The sequence below is a fragment of the Clarias gariepinus genome, chromosome 17 (assembly GCF_024256425.1).
Source record: "Clarias gariepinus isolate MV-2021 ecotype Netherlands chromosome 17, CGAR_prim_01v2, whole genome shotgun sequence".
Classification (NCBI taxonomy): Eukaryota; Metazoa; Chordata; class Actinopteri; order Siluriformes; family Clariidae; genus Clarias; species Clarias gariepinus.
In genome coordinates, this window is record NC_071116.1 from 17,328,567 (window position 1) to 17,346,759 (window position 18,193).

Here is an 18,193-nt window from a genome sequence, read left to right on the forward strand (position 1 = left end):
CCAGTCAGGTTTAACTAAATATCGGCATGTGCTACAGCTGAAATTGAGTGACCCTGGCTTTGGAAATGGCAGGTCATGTTCAGGATTTTCTTCATTCTGAGTGTGCCCTGGCAGTGTTTTAGTCAGGATGCACAGCCCTTCGAAATGCATAAAATGTGTTTGACCTGCTGATAAAGTTGGACGGAGGCTGAAAAGGTGAATCACCAGTCTGCTCTTTTCTCTAATGAGCCTGCTCTTTTAAACACACACTCTGTTCTCACAGGAGCAAAACAGTTCTCATGTCTTTCAGGAGCTGATGTGGGAACAAGTGGAGGAAATAAGGCTTTGCAGCCTGCTTTTACCCTGAACGGAACAAAAAGAACAATTTTGGTGAATGAATGATCATTTTATTTGCTCTGTATAGAAACACAAATATAAAGTATGATTTAGCTGAAATGTTGGCTATGAATTGCCTTTGACCAGTCGCAGTTTTCAGTAGGAAAAATAACAGACTATGGAAAATGAAATCTTTTATCTAGGTTTAGAAAACATTTCTCATCCACTTTCAGAGCTATACTGTATGGTGCATTTTTCTACTTGTTTGTGCGACACATTAGAGGCAGCACTCAATAAGGAGAAATTCCTGCCCTATAATAATGCAGAAAATACACACACTACTGAATGTCCTTCACCATTATACTGGTATTATCTACACCTTGAAAGACTAAGGTGTACAAACTGTATATGATGGGGCGCAGCACAAAATGTGATTTGATGTGGCTGCAAAATGTGCTCATAATACACCTGGTATTGATGTTTCATTTCCTAAGGCTGTAACTCATCACACAAACTGTACCTGGAACCGCCTGCAAAACCCACTCTGCTTAAATAAACTGTATTCCTTTTTTCCTGTAATATTTTAGACATTCACAGTGGCTCAAAGGTTAATTCTTTTATGTTGAATGACTTAATTCAAAATGTGACAACTTATGAGTTTGTACTACCGTATGCACTATGACCAGGTTTGCAAAATCTGTACAGAAGCTTCAATCATGTACTGTAGTGGCGCGATTACTTCTTTCACAATGTCACAAATAAAGTATTCTCAAATTCCTAAACAATAGCAATAAAAAATATTTTTCTAATAAATTCCAAAACAAAAGTTTGTTCAATGTTAAAACATTTTCACTTTTTGTATAGGAAACTATGCACCTGAAAGCATTGACCATACTGCTTTAAGTTCAAGCATAGTACAAACTTTCAGGGTGATTTTGGAAAGTGGACAGTAATAATGCTCCTGCTCTCACTCCTCTTTGCTTTCACGTTACTATGAGGGGTGTTCATGTCAAACCAGGACTTTAGACTGTGCAGAATAATAAAACACAGATATGAGAGAAGGTGGCATGGTGGCATAGTGGGTAGCACTGTGGCCTTGCATATCTAAGGCTGGTGGTTTGTTTCTTGCCATGGGTTTGTAAGCATGGAGTTTGCACAGTTCTTCCTGTGGGTAAACCAGTTTCGTAGCACAGTCCAAAGACATATACAGTAGGGTAGACTAATCGGTTTCCAAATTCGTAGTCTGTGTGTGTGGAATGAGGATTGGCACCCTGTCCAGGGTATATCCCGCCTCATGCCCCCTTGAATAGGCTTCTGTGACTTTGTACAGAATAAGTGGTGAAGAGAGTGAGATATGCGAGTAAAAACGACCTTTATTTCTGTATATAATCCTTAGATATTTGCTACAATAACTAACATATCATTCGTGCTTAAACACCATCAGGATATGAAGTATTCTCAGTATGCTGATGCCATGATCGGACTGCCAGCTTCATGTCTGAAACTCCGGCCTCCCAGGATTTGCTTTAATGGCACAAATATGTGGAAATCGCCCGGTAAGGACTTTACCGGGGATGAATAATTGTGTACAGTTCCCACAGACAGATGTGTCTCTTCTGTAATTTTGCGATAAGTTATCTGTCGATTTTCAAGCATCAGGTGTTCTACTCACTAAATGTTATCCGAGAAAGACTGCAGTGGGCTCCAAGAGACCTCTGCCTGAACCATCATTCACGGATGTACGGCCTTCTTTTAAATATTTGCACTATTTAAATGTTTTTTTCTATAGCAAAGAGTTTCATATCACAAGTCCTGGTTTGACTTGAACCCCCTTGAACATCCTAAATCAATTATACTGTGTAATTAGCCACACTTCCTATTTAGCCCCAAGTTTTTGAGTTGACGTCTTTCTTGAAATGCATACTTATGAAGGTGAGAATGCAATTTATTGTAAATGAAATTTAAAAAACTTGACAGACCTTACATTACTACATAGGTGTTTTTTTTATAATCTGTGATCTAGTTAGCTTATTATTCCAGGAAGTTGTCAGGCTTTGTAGTGCCAACATCATTAGTAGCTTTGGTTATGTGTGTCCTTACAGCGCTCTGACATTTCTGCAATCCCCAGTCGGGACCTCTACAATGTACCCTTTTTGCTCATTAATTCTCCATCAGAATCTCACAAATACGAAAAAGCAAAGGGAAGAGAAATGCAACCGAACAGAGTGTGCTAGGGAGACACACTAGTTCTTGAAGTTCCTGTAGGATGGGTTAGACAGAGATTTTGCACATTGTGGTATTTCACTTTGTTCCCTTACAGAAAGAACGCACTGCAATGTTGCAATTCTTCAAACAGAAGAGATTGAAATTTGATGCTTTTCTTCATATTCAAAAATCAATATATAATAAATGACCTAGTAGCAGGCATGCACTCTGTTACCAATATTTTGCAAAGTTTTAATGGGTTTTTCACAGTAATAACCTCTAAACTTTGTGCTAGCTTTAGAATCAGGTTCTGTGAAAAACAAGAAGGTCACTTTGCATCGATTTCAAAGGATCCTAAAGATATTCTGATGTATGGGATGGATTTTTACAGACACATCATGGTATGCGGAAACTTGTAGAATAGTTGGACAATATAGTGCTAGGTCCCTGCAGGGGTGAGAAAACCCATCACAAAGGTCTCTTTTCAACATGATCACACTCTTTTTAGCCTTTTTAGCACTTACCATAAACGAAGAGAACATATTCAGCATGGTTGGTGCCCAGATGATTGCTTGCTTCACAGCGGTAGGTGCCGTTGTCCGTTTTATTTAAGGATATGAAAGTGAGCTCTCTGCCGTCCACAATCATGCGGTCCAAGTCTGGCAGCTTGCCTCCATCCTTTGTCCATTTCACTGGGTCTGGCCTGATAAAAGGAAGAATAAAGTGATCCATGTGTCCATGTCTAAACTAACGAAATTGTTGTAAGTGTTGCTAACAATCATGCATATGTTCAGAGAGAATAATGATTTCACTTATTGACATCTTCGTAAAAAACTCACTAAGATATAAAATCCTTACTCCAAGGTTGCAACTAAATAGTAAAATGTCTTTTTGAGACAGTACATAAGAAAGACTTACGAAGGGTTTCCATTAGACAAGCATTCCAATTTGAGAGCATCTCCTTCTTGTGGAAGTGATGGATTAGGCCTGATCTCTACTCGAGGGGCATCTGCATAGACAGAAAACTTCTCAGCCAGGAAAAAGCAGACCACTGCATACATATATTCCTTATACACCTACAGTATAATAATCCTACACCAGGGTTCTTGAACTCCAGTGCTAGAGGGCGGACGTTTAGCAGAGTTTGGTGATTCTTCTGCTCAAGCACAGCTGATTCAACTAATCTGTTAATTACCAGGTTCACTGAGCACCAGCCCGCCAGAACTGGAGGCGAGGTTTTGTTCTATACCTTAGTAGTATAACGCAACTGTAACCCTTAATAATATTTAGATTATCAGTATACCGAGTAAAAGTCGGACTGCAAAGAAGATCATAAAAAAAACTGATTTTGATCTGTGCAGTTCAATCTCAAGAACAGCACAGATTTTGCTTCAGACAGAAAGATGCATGAACTTACAGAACAAGCAAACAAGACTGTAATGCTAATTTGTGCATAAATTTGCAAATGAACCGTACACTCATTTGATGTAAAAAAGAACAAATAAATAATAAATTGGTACAATCTGGCTAAACAGATAATACTATCTAGAGTAAAAAAAATAATTCCTCATTCAGTGGTCTGGAAAAGCAATAATGATAAGCAGGTGTAAATGATGTTAGGGACATTTTTCCCAGAATTTTACAATTTTACATTTACATAACATTTACAGGCTTCTGCGGACTAGCTCATAGTGTTTGAATTTTTTATTTAACATTTTCCCCTCCACTTCTCGTTTCTCCTCTATGATTTTTTTATGATATGACGTTTTTTTTTCTTGTCCACTCAGGAACACACTTTAAGGTAGTTGCGTGGCCCAAAAAGAACGCGTCACAACAAGAAGTGTGACTACAAGAAATGTTGTTGGGTGATCATGATTTCACATCTCAATGATGCCACTGTTATCTAATTGGCTAATTGGTTATGTAATATTTTTAGGATCGAAGAGATGTCATAAGCTACATTTACATTACCAGCCTAAAATGACGCAAATCTTAATTTTTAGCCCAATGTGGCACAGATCTGACTTTTTTAGGCTGTCCGAATGCACAAATCTAATGTTTTCTCCTTCGTATGTACAGTAGTCGGAGACTGGATATATTTCTGAGGCGTGACTATGCTACTTAAATAAGAATGGTCAGATTTGGAATTTCTGTGACTTTTTGCCTCTGGAAAGGCAAAGGCCTCTGTAAGGCGCTGACATCATCAGGCAGCACCTGCAGTGTGGGGATTTCATAGCAGTACTAGCAACATCTGCTAAAACAGCTAAAGCAAGGTGTCTGGCTTTCTTTCCTCCAAACCTCGACAAAACCAGCTGACTAACTGCTTGCCGTTCTCCAGAGCGAAATTCCAAGCATATTTTTGCTAAAATCACATTCATTGTTTGAAATAAATGAGTGGTTACACAAATATGATGTTTTAACCTAGATGGCATGAGCTAAGATGTATTGATGTGCCATTTTAGTGGATAGACGAAACCCTATGAGAGTTAGGTAAAAGTCATTTTTAATTATTAATGTCTCACGACAAATACCGAACTGACCAAAAAAAAAAAAAACTAATTAAACAATGTGTGTGGTAATGTGAACATAGCCATAGTCTTTGATATAGTCCTTGTAATGATTCTTGTTTTTAAAGTGCTATACAAATAAAGTTGAGTTTAGTTTCTCCTGTCAGACTCTGTGACTACCACAACATAAAAATAAGTATCAGTAGTAATAAAGGATTAATGGAGGTTTGGATGTTGTTGGGGATAATTGATTTATTTCCTAATAATTAAGAAATGTTTGCCACATATAAATGTGAATCTGATGTTCAGTCTGATACAATAATACAATTACATTATTTTATTAATTTATTCACACTATAATGAACTACAAGCTACAATAATATTAAATATAATTATGATGTCATTATAAATCAATTGGATATGATGACCATTTAATTCCCTATAAAATATAAAAAAATTAAAGCTATAAATCTGGTAAACATTAAAACAACCTAAAAATACTGCAAAATATGGTGAAAAGAATAATTGATTACTTAATTTTTTTTTTTTATTAGATATGGTGTGTTTGTGTGAGTAAGAGAAAAGGTTTTCTTACCGAACTTTAAACTGAAGTTGTAGAACATAGAAAATTCTTTGTACTTGTTTCGTGTTTTAAATGTTTTGTTTATGTACTTTACATATGTATTTTTAAAATATAATATATTAGATATGTAATATAATATATTAAAGCAAAATGACAAGATATTCCATAATAAACACATATTAAAAATGTTAAGCTAATCAAAAATTACTAGTGAAAAAACTAACCAATATAAATTACACTACATAATAATTACAGCTAATATGAAAATAAAAACTATGTGAAAGATGCAGGATTATATGAGACCGTGACTTACAGTGCACTTCCAGCACCTCGGTTATTTGCTGTGGGATAAAACGTAGTGCCTCGTGGACCACTTTACACGTATAGGCCACACCGTCATCATTCCTGTCCACCTGCAGCTGTACTGAGCTCTTGACCGTGAATGTCTTCCCGCTGGCATTTACCTCTTTTTCCCCTGCACAACAATATACAGGCAAACAATACATTTAACTGTAAGCAGTGGTGGAAAGTAATTAATTACATTTACTTGCAGTACTGTAATTGAGTAGATTTTTTGTGTACTTCTACTTTTTAAAGTAGTTTTTTAAAATATGTAATTTTACTTTTACTTAAGTATGTTTTATTTAAAGTATTGTACTTCACTACATTTTAAATCATATTCGCTACAGAATAAAAAATAAATGAATGAAAATGAAAAATTATACAAATAATACAACAGGGAAGGAAAACCACTGCACTGATTGATTGATGCGCGTGGAGAACAAACTTCACAAGAACGATGGAGACGGACAAAACAGATGCCAGTGATGCAGACACAGGTGAAAGTGAAATGCCAACCAATTCTTATAAAGCAAACCCCTGGTCATATTTAAGTGACCACTTTGATTTGAAGCACAACAATGGGAACAGATTTATTATGCAAGGGTGTTCCATCCCCCATCCCACCCCTGCTGTTAAAAAAAAATAAATAAAAAATTATTTAGTAACTTTTACTCTGAGTAAATTTTTAATGAGCTACTTTTTACTTTTACTTGAGTAGATTTTTATAAGGGTAACTTTACTTGTACTTCAGTAAAAGTTCACTAAAGTAACAGTACTTTTACTTAAGTACAAAATTTTATTACTCTTTTCACCTCTGACGGTAAGTGATGCATTGCTCCTTATTAAAATGGAAACAAAGTAAAATAACATACAAATGTACAAATATGTGTTAGAATACTATGAGTTATATATTGTATTTAGTGCATAATTATCGTGACTGTCTGAAACCTGCAAAAGTTACTAACACTATTTTAAGAGCTTTTTAAATCTAAATTAATAAAATAAATTAGGTTAAATTCTCTTATTTAAGCATGTGACCCACAAAGCAGGGTAATGAAATATTTATACGTTGATGAACTTTATGTGCTTGTAAAAAATGCTAAAATTCTTTGTCTACAATGGAAATAAAGGTCTGTTCCATACAGTAAGTGTGAGTTGTTCATAGTACCTGGAGTTTTGCATTAAATACAAGTTTAATTGAATAACCAAAGAACACTATTTAAAAATACTTGTTAAATGCATCAAATTACAGTGCTTCTCTGGAAGCTTATCTACAGTACATAAAAAATTCTGATTTTAGTCTCAGCACCATACTCGTTATGAGGGTTTATGATTTGCCATAAACTAAAAAAAAGCCTTTTGATGAACTGAGTTAGATGAATCTCATCTTTTTGATGGAGTAGAGCTGGACAGAATACTACAACTGCTGAAAAGCCAAAGCAGCACAACCGTTTGCTTATTTGTATTCAGATTTAATTTGATTAGTCAGTTGTCTGTACAAAGCACTCGGAATGTACTACATTTGAATGTAAGTTTTAACTGAATGTAAATGAATGTGATGGGATCTATGCACAGAATATAAAGCAATTCTGTAGTTTATGAGACTGTCATTCTGTCAGTCAGCCAGTCAGTTTGTCTGTTTTTACTCCAGTCCCGCTATCTCATCCAATAGTCTGTCAATCAATCTTATCAGCTCCAATCAGCTGTGTACATGATGGCCGAAAAGCACACAGATTGAAATCTTTTCTATTAAGCCAAATTAAAAAAAGATAAACATTGCTTAGCATTCACAGATGATGTTTCCAACAAATAAGACCCATTTTATCTAAGACCTAAATTTAAAATAAATATAGAACTGGCATTATAGCGGATGTTTCGTCCTGTGATGTGATGTAAAAAGATGCCACACGTCATGTGATGGATGTATCTTTGTATTTAGTTGTTTGTTTATCAGTTTGTTTGTTTGTTTATCAGTAAATTTAATATAAAATTTACTAAAATTTAGTGTTTAGTAATTTAGTTTAATACACTGATCAGACATAAAATTAAAACCACTGCTAAGTGAACTGAACAACATTGATCACTAACATACCTCATCAAACTGGTGATAGGATCATGGGCACCAGAGGCTCACCCATGTATGTGGGGACCAACGACTAGCCTGTCTGGTCTGATCCCACAGAAAATCCAATGCAGCAGAACTCCCTGAAAAAAGTCAATGTGGACACCAGAACACTCCGTGTACTACTGTTTACCATGCATGGGTCCCAGTAGACAAAAAGCCCAAGGCTAACGACTCAGCCAACAAACTCTTCAGATCCCAATCCAATAGAAAAGTCTCAGAATGCACTGGACAAACAAGTCCAATCCACAAAGGCCCTACCCTGCAACCATAGCAACATAAGCATCCGCTGCAAACTGCCTGGTGCCACACCCAGAGGGACCAAAGTCAGCCCAAGGGGAATCCTTAAATGTTACAGTGGTTTGAATGTTATAACTAATGCGTATAGATGGATAGATAGATCGATAGATCGATATGTGTTTGTGTTCTATATATAAAACCCTGTGATGGCATGAAAATAGTTTTTTTGTCATTCTTGCTGGTGGTTTGTAAGTGATTTATGTCATGTGTTATGTTATGTGTCATAATTTAACTTAAAGTTGGTGGGAAAATGCCAGTACTCTCTCCAATGTCTGTTTATGCATGCATAGCTGGAATCCTTTAAATTGAAATCAAATAAAACTGCATTAACATTAAACTGAATGATGATCCACTCCTCCGTCTCAGCATACAGTTTCCAGTGGTGCTAAAAACACATTCCTTCCACAAAGCTGCATGAGCCAAATTACCGAATAAAGCATAATGACCACCATTCATTAAATTGCCTTTTATACAGTTTTTTTCTGTAGAGCACCAAAATAAAAAAAAAATTACTCTCAATTATGCTGATATGACAGACAGTACATGATATACAACAGGGTCCTTCAATCTTGTCTGCAAAGAGCTGGTTTTGCTGCAGGCATTCATTCCAGCCAAATAGAAGGCATCCTTGATAGGTGAACTGATTAAACAAGGGGAAATAGGTGGGACTCCTGCCCGGCTGGAATAAAATCCTGCAGCCACATCAGTCATTTGCAGACAGGATTGAAGACCCCTGATATAAAAGCTCTGCACAGTTAGTTTACCTGCTACTGCACTTTTCCACCGCTAGTGGTTCTTACATACTGTACGCATGGTCAGAAGTCACAAATCCTTATGCATAATAATGAAACATACTAATGAAAAGGCAATTTACAGTAAATGATGATACATCATCCAATTCAGAAGCCTATGCCATGAACATCGGGCATGAGGCAGGAAAACACCCAGGATGGGATGCCAGGGTATTGCAGAGGACCATGCACTTATACTTTCTTAAACTTATTCACACATCTAGAGGCAATTCCGCAAAAACTCCCAACATGTTTGGGGCTGGAAAGAAACCATTTAAAGAAGGTTCTGCACAGATCAAAGCTCACAGACCCCGGAGCATCACAATGCTACTTGTGGCTAATAATGTTATGTCGTTTTCAGGATTTTTGCAAATTGTAAAAACAGATTCTTTTACATTTTCACTACTGACTTCTGGAAATCCTGCTTATATAATGATATATCATTTAATCATTAGTTTAGAAATAATCTGCATTATGGAGGAGACTGACTTCCTACTTAACTTTCTACTTTCTTACCTACTTCCTATTCTCAGTCCCTCATACAGTAGATTCAAATGTGAGGTTCAAAATTAAGGTCAACAAGTTTTGCATGAATATTTATGAAGGAAAAATCAACACAGTGTCATACACATAAACTAACACACGTAACATTATGCACACAAACACACATTTGTGCAAATATCAATCTTTATTAAACATACACTGCATTTGAATATCATATTCATAGTTGGATACAAGCTAGTGCGAATCATCGTCGTCTTTTCGCAGTGCTAATTTCACTTTTAAGATACGCCTCACCAGATTTTTCTGGCATTCAGAGATACAGCTAAAGCATAAGTCAATACAGAGAGCAGCGGGAAAGGTGGAAGAAGAGGCGAAAGATTAGCATTTCATTTTAGCTGCAAGCAGACTGGAATTTAAATACACATTTCCAACCACAAGGCATTCGTATCAACAGGAGGGAAAAGGGTTGGAGGCAGAGTCAACCAGTTTATCCTCCACTAGAGAAAAAGAGAGAAGAGAGAGAGAGAGAGAGAGAGAAAGAGGAGAAAATAACCTGTTCCACATAAATATAAAAATCATACACAGCTCATAACATTCATACTAACTTTATTTACTGTATGAGTAAATACGTTCATTGCACATATTTGTGTGCGGCTGCTTATAATATAGATTATTAAAGGCTAAAGAGACACGTTGGTATGATATGTTAGGAAACCCATAAACATACTGAAATTTAGACTTGATGTCCCAAGGATGAGAGAATTCTAAAGCCAAACCATCAAGGACCATGACCACTCAGTGTCCTATAGATATACATTTTTTCCTGTTTGTATTACTGAACAATAAGATCTTGTGATTAATCTCTATAATGCCCCTTTCAGACATGCAGTCATGTCCGTTCATTTTACGCCAGACTAACACGTTGGCTGCACCTTTCTTCAAAGATCACTACGGACAAATGAACATTTACAGATCACTTTCAACATAGCGCAACTCTGAACTGCGTGCAGTGACATTAATAAAATATGCTCCCATAAGATTATAAAGTAATGAACTATTAGTTACATATGGTGGGCCTAGCAGTGACAATAGTCCAGGCTAGTGGTTCTCAAATTTCAAATTTCGGTTGGTGATGAGCATTTTTATTGAATTTGCTTATAACTTCAAGGCAACTTGCATAAATGTTTAAGGCAGTCTGAGACAAAATATATTTAAACCTACATAGTAGTAGACAACAGTGCCACTGGCAAACAAACTGGCCTTAAAGGATGGCACAAGACATTGTAATAACAAAAAGTTTACATGATGCTGTTCACCTGTCACGTTCAAAAACGTGTGGAAAGCTCTCTCTCTCTCTCTATGCGTGGCATGGTGGCTTAGTGGTTAGCACTGTCGCCTTGCACCTAAAGGGTCCGGGCTTGATTCCCAGCCAGGCTTGATTCCCACCACTGTGTGCATGGAGTTTGCATGTTCTGGTAGGTTTCCTCCGGGTACTCCGGCTTTCTCCCACAGTCCAAAGACATGCAGATTAGACTTATTGCCGTTCCCCGTAGTGTGTGAATGAGTGTGTAAGTTTGTGCCCTGCGATGGATTGGCACCCCATCCAGGGTGTACCGTGCCTTATGCCCTAAGTCTCCTGGGATAGACTCCCGGCCTCCAGGACCCACGATAAAGCGGTTTAGACGATGAGTGAGTATTTATGTGTGTGTGTGTATATAAAACTGTGATAATGAATTATACATCCTGCATCTGATGTGGTGTGACTGGGTCAGGTGAGCTTCACTGTACTGCTTTAGCTCTTCTCTTGCTCAGTAATATTATCTCTTCCAATCCACACAAGGCATTTCACTGCTGCCAGGAGCCTCCGATAACAGACTGAGATGTGGCAGCATGATTATAAAGGCCAGGCTGACATTAATGATTGCTCTCTCTCTCTCTTTCTCTCTCTCTCTCTGTGTTTCTATTATTTATCTTCACACTGCACTTAACACTTAACAGTTTTCTCTCATTCACATAATGCAGCCACTTTCATAAGGCTCAGGGGACGTCTGCTGGACCATACATACACATAGAGAGAGAGAGGGTCTCCAGTATTTATTAAACATACATTGTGAGTGTAATTACTATCATAATGAGGCACAATTTAACAAATCAGATCTCATTTAAGCTCTTATTTTCAATATCACAAAAGCAAATATAGTAATTCGTAGCCTGTATCTTAAACTGCATATGACAAGGGGATTCACTTCAAGGCCATAATATGTAGCCATAACCATATAAGACTGATGAGTGGCAGATTGGAAATTTTTAACATTTTCTACAATATACATTTGCATTAACCCTTAACTTTCCATCTCACTTTTGCACATTGCAGATTATGGACATTTATGGACCATGGACATCTATACACACATGCACATTTGCACACTTCCTGGACATTCCCACTTATTTCCATTTGAATTCATCTTTATATTTTTTCTACATTGTATATACGTTTTTTTTAAATATTTCTTATATATACAGTGGTGTGAAAAACTATTTGCCCCCTTCCTGATTTCTTATTCTTTTGCATGTTTGTCACACTTAAATGTTTCTGCTCATCAAAAACCGTTAACTATTAGTCAAAGATAACATAATTGAACACAAAATGCAGTTTTTAAATGAAGGTTTAAAAAACATGGCAAAAACATGGCAAAAACATGGAACAGTGGTGAACCTTCCCAGGAGTGGCCGGCCGACCGTAATTACCCCAAGAGCGCAGAGACAACTCATCCGAGAGGCCACAAAAGACCCCAGGCCAACATCTAAAGAACTGCAGGCCTCACTTGCCTCAATTAAAGTCAGTGTTCACGACTCCACCATAAGAAAGAGACTGGGCAAAAACGGCCTGCATGGCAGATTTCCAAGGCGCAAACCACTTTTAAGCAAAAAGAACATTAAGGCTCGTCTCAATTTTGCTAAAAAACATCTCATTGCCAAAACTTTTGGGAAAATACCTTGTGGACCGAAGAGACAAAAGTTGAATTTTTTGGAAGGTGCGTGTCCCGTTACATTTGGCGTAAAAGTAACACAGCATTTCAGAAAAAGAACATCATACCAACAGTAAAATATGGTGGTGGTAGTGTGATGGTCTGGGGTTGTTTTGCTGCTTCAGGACCTGGAAGGCTTGCTGTGATAGATGGAACCATGAATTCTACTGTCTACCAAAAAATCCTGAAGGAGAATGTCCGGCCATCTGTTCGTCACCTCAAGCTGAAGCGATCTTGGGTTCTGCAGCAGGACAATGACCCAAAACACACCAGCAAATCCACCTCTGAATGGCTGAAGAAAAACAAAATGAAGACTTGGGAGTGGCCTAGTCAAAGTCCTGACCTGAATCCTATTGAGATGTTGTGGCATGACCTTAAAAAGGCGGTTCATGCAAGAAAACCCTCAAATAAAGCTGAATTACAACAATTCTGCAAAGATGAGTGGGCCAAAATTCCTCCAGAGCGCTGTAAAAGACTCGTTGCAAGTTATCGCAAATACTTGATTGCAGTTATTGCTGCTAAGGGTGGCCCAACCAGTTATTAGGTTCAGGGGGCAATTACTTTTTCACACAGGGCCATGTAGGTTTGGATTTTTTTCTTCCTAAATAATAAAAACCATCATTTAAAAACTGCATTTTGTGTTTACTTGTATAACACAAGTAAACACAAAATGCAGTTTTTAAATGCAGTTCAAAATGCAGTTTTTAAATGCAGTTCTTTAACTAATAGTTAAATGTGTTTGATGATCAGAAACATTTTGAGTGACAAACATGCAAAAGAATAAGAAATCAGAAAGGGGGCAAATAGTTTTTCACACCACTGTATATATATTTTTTATATTTTCTACAGCTAGGTTTCTATAGCTAAACTTATTTCATACCACTATTTATTTCTTGTTAATTGCTTTTACATTTTTAAGGTCACGGGTGCATATCGTACTGTGTATGACTGTGTATTTGACAAATAAAATTTGAATTTGATATTTGAATTTGAATACAGTTCTGAAATCTATGATAAACTGGAAAGTATGTCTTGTACAGTACATTTAGGTGTTAGCCATGGTATTTTAAACTCCATGGTATTTTACCACCCAAGGTGAAGAATTCATTCCAGTTCTGAAAGCATCTGAAAGACAGCTACATTCATAATGTAATCTAATTAAGGAACTACACATTCACTGTATGACATGAGTTTTCATTTTAAATGTCATGCACATCACATAATGATGCACACACATCAACATCAGTGTCTGTCTTGTCGCCCGAGGTAGACATACTGTAGGACTCATCGTCATCTCTTCATTTAAGTGAAATTTGTATATGCTGGAAGGAAGGTTTTGTGTTGTTGAAAATGTCTTCTTGTTACTGTCATTTACAGTATTACATCATTTAGCATTTTAAAACCTAATAATATGTTATTTGTTTATTTGAAGAGTGTGTAAAGCCTCTTTACGAGAGTTTCATATCTAATTAAATGGCTGGTATGTGATCCAAAAAGAAGAGCTACCAAAAAGAAGTACAGTATGTGTCTTCCCACCCCCACTTGACAAGATGAAAGCTTAAGAAGCATGAAGATGCTTGCCTGCTCATTCACCAGTTCAATAGCGTTTGCTTGCAGTCTGTCCCACTGGTGCAAAAGACACACTCGCAGTCCTCATTAACACATGAACATGAGGTCTTTGAGATAGGCTGCATTTCAAAACATGTTCTATTTCTCATCTAGTGTTCAAAAGGGTGCGCATGGATGTCCTGTATTAGCTCCCAATCTGGAGAAATCCACACCTCTAGGGAGTTTAAAATCTAAAACAAGGTGCCATATTGGCTAAAATTAAGATATGCATGTAGGATGTGACCTTTGTGGATTTTTTGTGCCACTCATTTAAATAGTCATAAAATTAGACTAAGAACCTTCCATCCATCCTTAAAGTATTCAGACCCATTTAGATTGGACTTAATTGTATTATGTTGGTTTCTTGTAAATTTACATAGATAAAAATGATAGCAATACTATGTTATACCAGAGAATTATTCTGTTATACTGAAGTATCACTGTGCTAGCCTGGATGATCACTGCTATAGTGGAGAACCACTGTGTTAAAGTGGAGCATCATTGTGCGACAACAAAAGATCATGGTGTTATAATTTACCAGCGCATCACTATATTATACTGAGACTTAACTGTTATACTGGAGCAACACTTTGTTATACAGAAGTACAATTTTAATGACTATGACTAGCATCACCACTTGGCTTAATGGAGCAAATGATACACACTCATGCTCTAAAGATTGTTTTGTATTGTATGCTGTGCATTGTTATATTATTGCTGGAATAAGCTTTATACTTTTATAAGCTTAATACTTTTTTAAATTCCCAATGTACATTATGGCCCACAAACATGGCCACTATGGGCAACAGAACACAACTATTATGTCTCACTCATCATCACACTCATGTTCACTTGACTACTGATCACATGCACAAAACCACACCATACAGGACTGTATATAAGTACTTGCAGCAAATTCACCAAACACAAAGTACAGGCTGGATCATTTGATAGCAAGCATTACCAAGGCTTGTTATTTTGATAGTCTTTCTGATTTTCATGCTGTTTCTGTTTTTCTCTGTTTGTTATTCTACTGTATGTTGCCTATAGATCACCATTGCCTGTTTCTTGACCTTGACTGTCTGATTTGTTAAAAAAGTTAATCAAAATCTATATACCTGCATATACTGTACCTGCACTTCCATCCAGACCCACATATCTGACAGAATACTTCACTGTAACATGGCAGCTCATTTTGGATGACAAGTGATAGTGACAGAAATCTGTCCACCACTGAAATCGAACTGCTCACCTCTCCATGGCCCAGCTCCAAGCTCCCACACCAGAGCCAGCACCCACAGCAACCAGTGCCATTCTATAGCAATCCAGCAGGAAGTTGCTGAGTACATTAAGATAGCACAATTTATAAATTTGTTTAATGGACAAAGCATTTGAAAGGATCACAGGACCTTTTGCTTCCATTAGGCTTTCTGCAACTTTTCCAAAGAGTTTTGAACCATTCTCCAAAGGACAAAAAGATTGTTGAGCCACTTCTTTGTCTTTAAAATAGGACTCCGGGTTGCTGCAGAACTTGCGCTCAGATCCTGCAGGTAAGCTGGTGGAAGGGGAATGAACCAGCACTCAGACACTTCCTACCAAGTTTAAATGTAAAGGTTAACTCCTGATACTTACTGACATGACCCTTCACATTGATTCTCTGCTCAGGTGTCAAAGGGCCATGAGGTTGGATTCTGCACTGCTTTCAGAAACACTGACAACATAATCTGTGCAATTGAGACAGATAAAGCTGAATGAGAAGACAACAAAGACAGTACCAGGAAAGATGGTGCTTTTACTGTGTAAGTCTGCAACACCAAAGGGTGAAGTGCGATCCAAGACCCCATTCCAAGTAAACAGTTGACATCTGAGAGAGGTACCCTCATGCCTTGCTCTAACACAACTGGTGAAAGTGGAACAAACCAGCACACACAGGCACTTCCTACCAAGAGTTAAATGTAAAGGTTAACCCCCGATACTCACTGACATGACCCTTCACATTGATTCTCTGCTCAAGTGTCAAGGGGCCATTCTGCACTGGTTTCAGCATTTTTACTGTGGCAGTCTACAACACCAAAGGCATAGTGTGATGCACGACTCAAATCCCAAGCCAAATAGTTGACATCTGTGCAAAGTACACTCATGACTTGCTCCAACACAGCAAGGTACAATTAATTCGGTTTTACCCAGGTTTTGTGGTACCAGTCCAAATTATATACTGTGTGGATGCTATACTATATATGTATAAAATAAAATTATAATCAACCACTCTCTGACAGAGAACTCCAGCTGCCACTATGATAACTACAACATCCCCTCAAATTGCAAGGACTGGATAACCGATCTAAAGCAAGGCGGTCTGTCACTCACTACTCTGAGCCTGTCATTCTTTAGGCCAGTGCCTTCTATCAAGAGCAGATATCCCCCATCACCACAGACACCACAGAATTCCCAGTGGTTCTAGGCTTCCCAAGGACGAAAAATTCATTATCCTCAGATAATCTGTAAGAAACAGGAAATCCCACTGGTCCACACACTGTCAACTCAATTACAGGTCTACATGTGACCACTGTCAACATGATTTAGACCCCCTGAGTGTCAAGTTACTATGGAAATTCTCCGTGAATTTCAATAAGTTTGGAGCGAAAACAAATACATATATGGCTAGTTGGCTCCTGTCATACTGAGCCCATGACTGGTGGAAGCCTTGCCTCTTCGCAACTGTATTTGTCACCTCTGCCTGAGGAACTAAAGCCATGGATGAGTTGGTAAAAAAAAAAAAAAATTCAACAGGGTGTAAAAATACTCCCTTACATTAACCTCACCAGCTCTGCGGGGTTTTCTTCATAAAAAAAGGGGTCATGTCTCTCACATGTCGAATCCTACTACTGTGAGGGATCAGGGGTGTTTTGGGGTGTGTTGGCTGAATTGTCACAATGACTCAGAAAAAAATACTAAACTCCATCCTATGCCTTTTATCGCCAGGAAATTGTCACCTGCCAAGCAAAATCATTATCGTGACAGTTGAGAACTTTAGCAGAAAAGCTAGCCCTGGAGGAATGGTGACACTGGAGCATTGGAGCAAGTTCTTCATGGAACATGAGACCATAAAAATTTTGAAAATTGATGAAAAATCAAGAATGCTTCTAAGGTATGAATCCTATGCATGTTTAAGCATCTTTTTTTTCTTTTTTTTCCCTAGAGAACATAGTTAGTGCCCAGTGCACCAATTTACCTTTAGGTTCTGGAGAGGTTTCGTGAAAAAGCTCAGCGTCATGGTGAGCCTTATATTTAATTATAATTTTTTACGCCAATGAAAAATGTACCAAAATATTTGACTTTTTCATTCTTTCACAAAAATCATTTTCTTTCACACAATCTGCACCGACATTCAGTAAGACTGGGATTCATCCTTTGGATTGCAGAATATGCACAGAATTCCATCCGCATAGTATCGCCTGGTGCAGACAGCTGGTTGAAGATGTGTGAGCAGGTATGGAAAAAGGCTCAGCAGGACCTCTAGGAGATAGTCTAAAACACCAAAAGTTTTCCAGACTTGTGGCATAGGGAGACATCAGTGTGTGAGCCTGGCGATCAGGTATGGCTTTCAACTAAGGATCTCATGCAGAATAGGAGTGCAGAATGCTGGCACATAGAAAGATATGCAGGACTTTTTAAAGTACTTCAAAGAGCTACTTCATGTCTTACAGCTCAAGCCGGGCATGCCAGGTCTCCTTTCAGATTCCCCTTCCACTAGCCAAAAAAAAAAAAAAAAAGTGAAAAAAAAAAACCTGGAGTGGCTACAGCCCTGAAAATAAGCACAGGGTCCAGCTCACAACCTTCTCAACATGCTTCCATGAAAATAGTTTCATGAACATCACGCAAAGTTT

At 37.7% G+C, this 18,193-nt stretch overlaps 1 protein-coding gene across 4 annotated transcripts in view; it reads right to left on the bottom strand.

Annotated features, from left to right (window-relative positions):
* cadm2a (cell adhesion molecule 2a) overlaps positions 1-18,193 on the bottom strand; it is a 381,998-nt gene that overhangs the window by 21,757 nt on the left and 342,048 nt on the right. For all 4 annotated transcript variants that reach the window (XM_053476344.1, XM_053476345.1, XM_053476343.1 and 1 more), the window contains 3 exons: positions 5,924-6,085; positions 3,439-3,529; positions 3,045-3,223 (listed from right to left, as the gene is read on the bottom strand). In XM_053476344.1, coding sequence (XP_053332319.1) covers positions 3,045-3,223; positions 3,439-3,529; positions 5,924-6,085 — 432 coding nt within the window. The remainder of the gene's footprint in view (positions 1-3,044; positions 3,224-3,438; positions 3,530-5,923; positions 6,086-18,193) is intronic.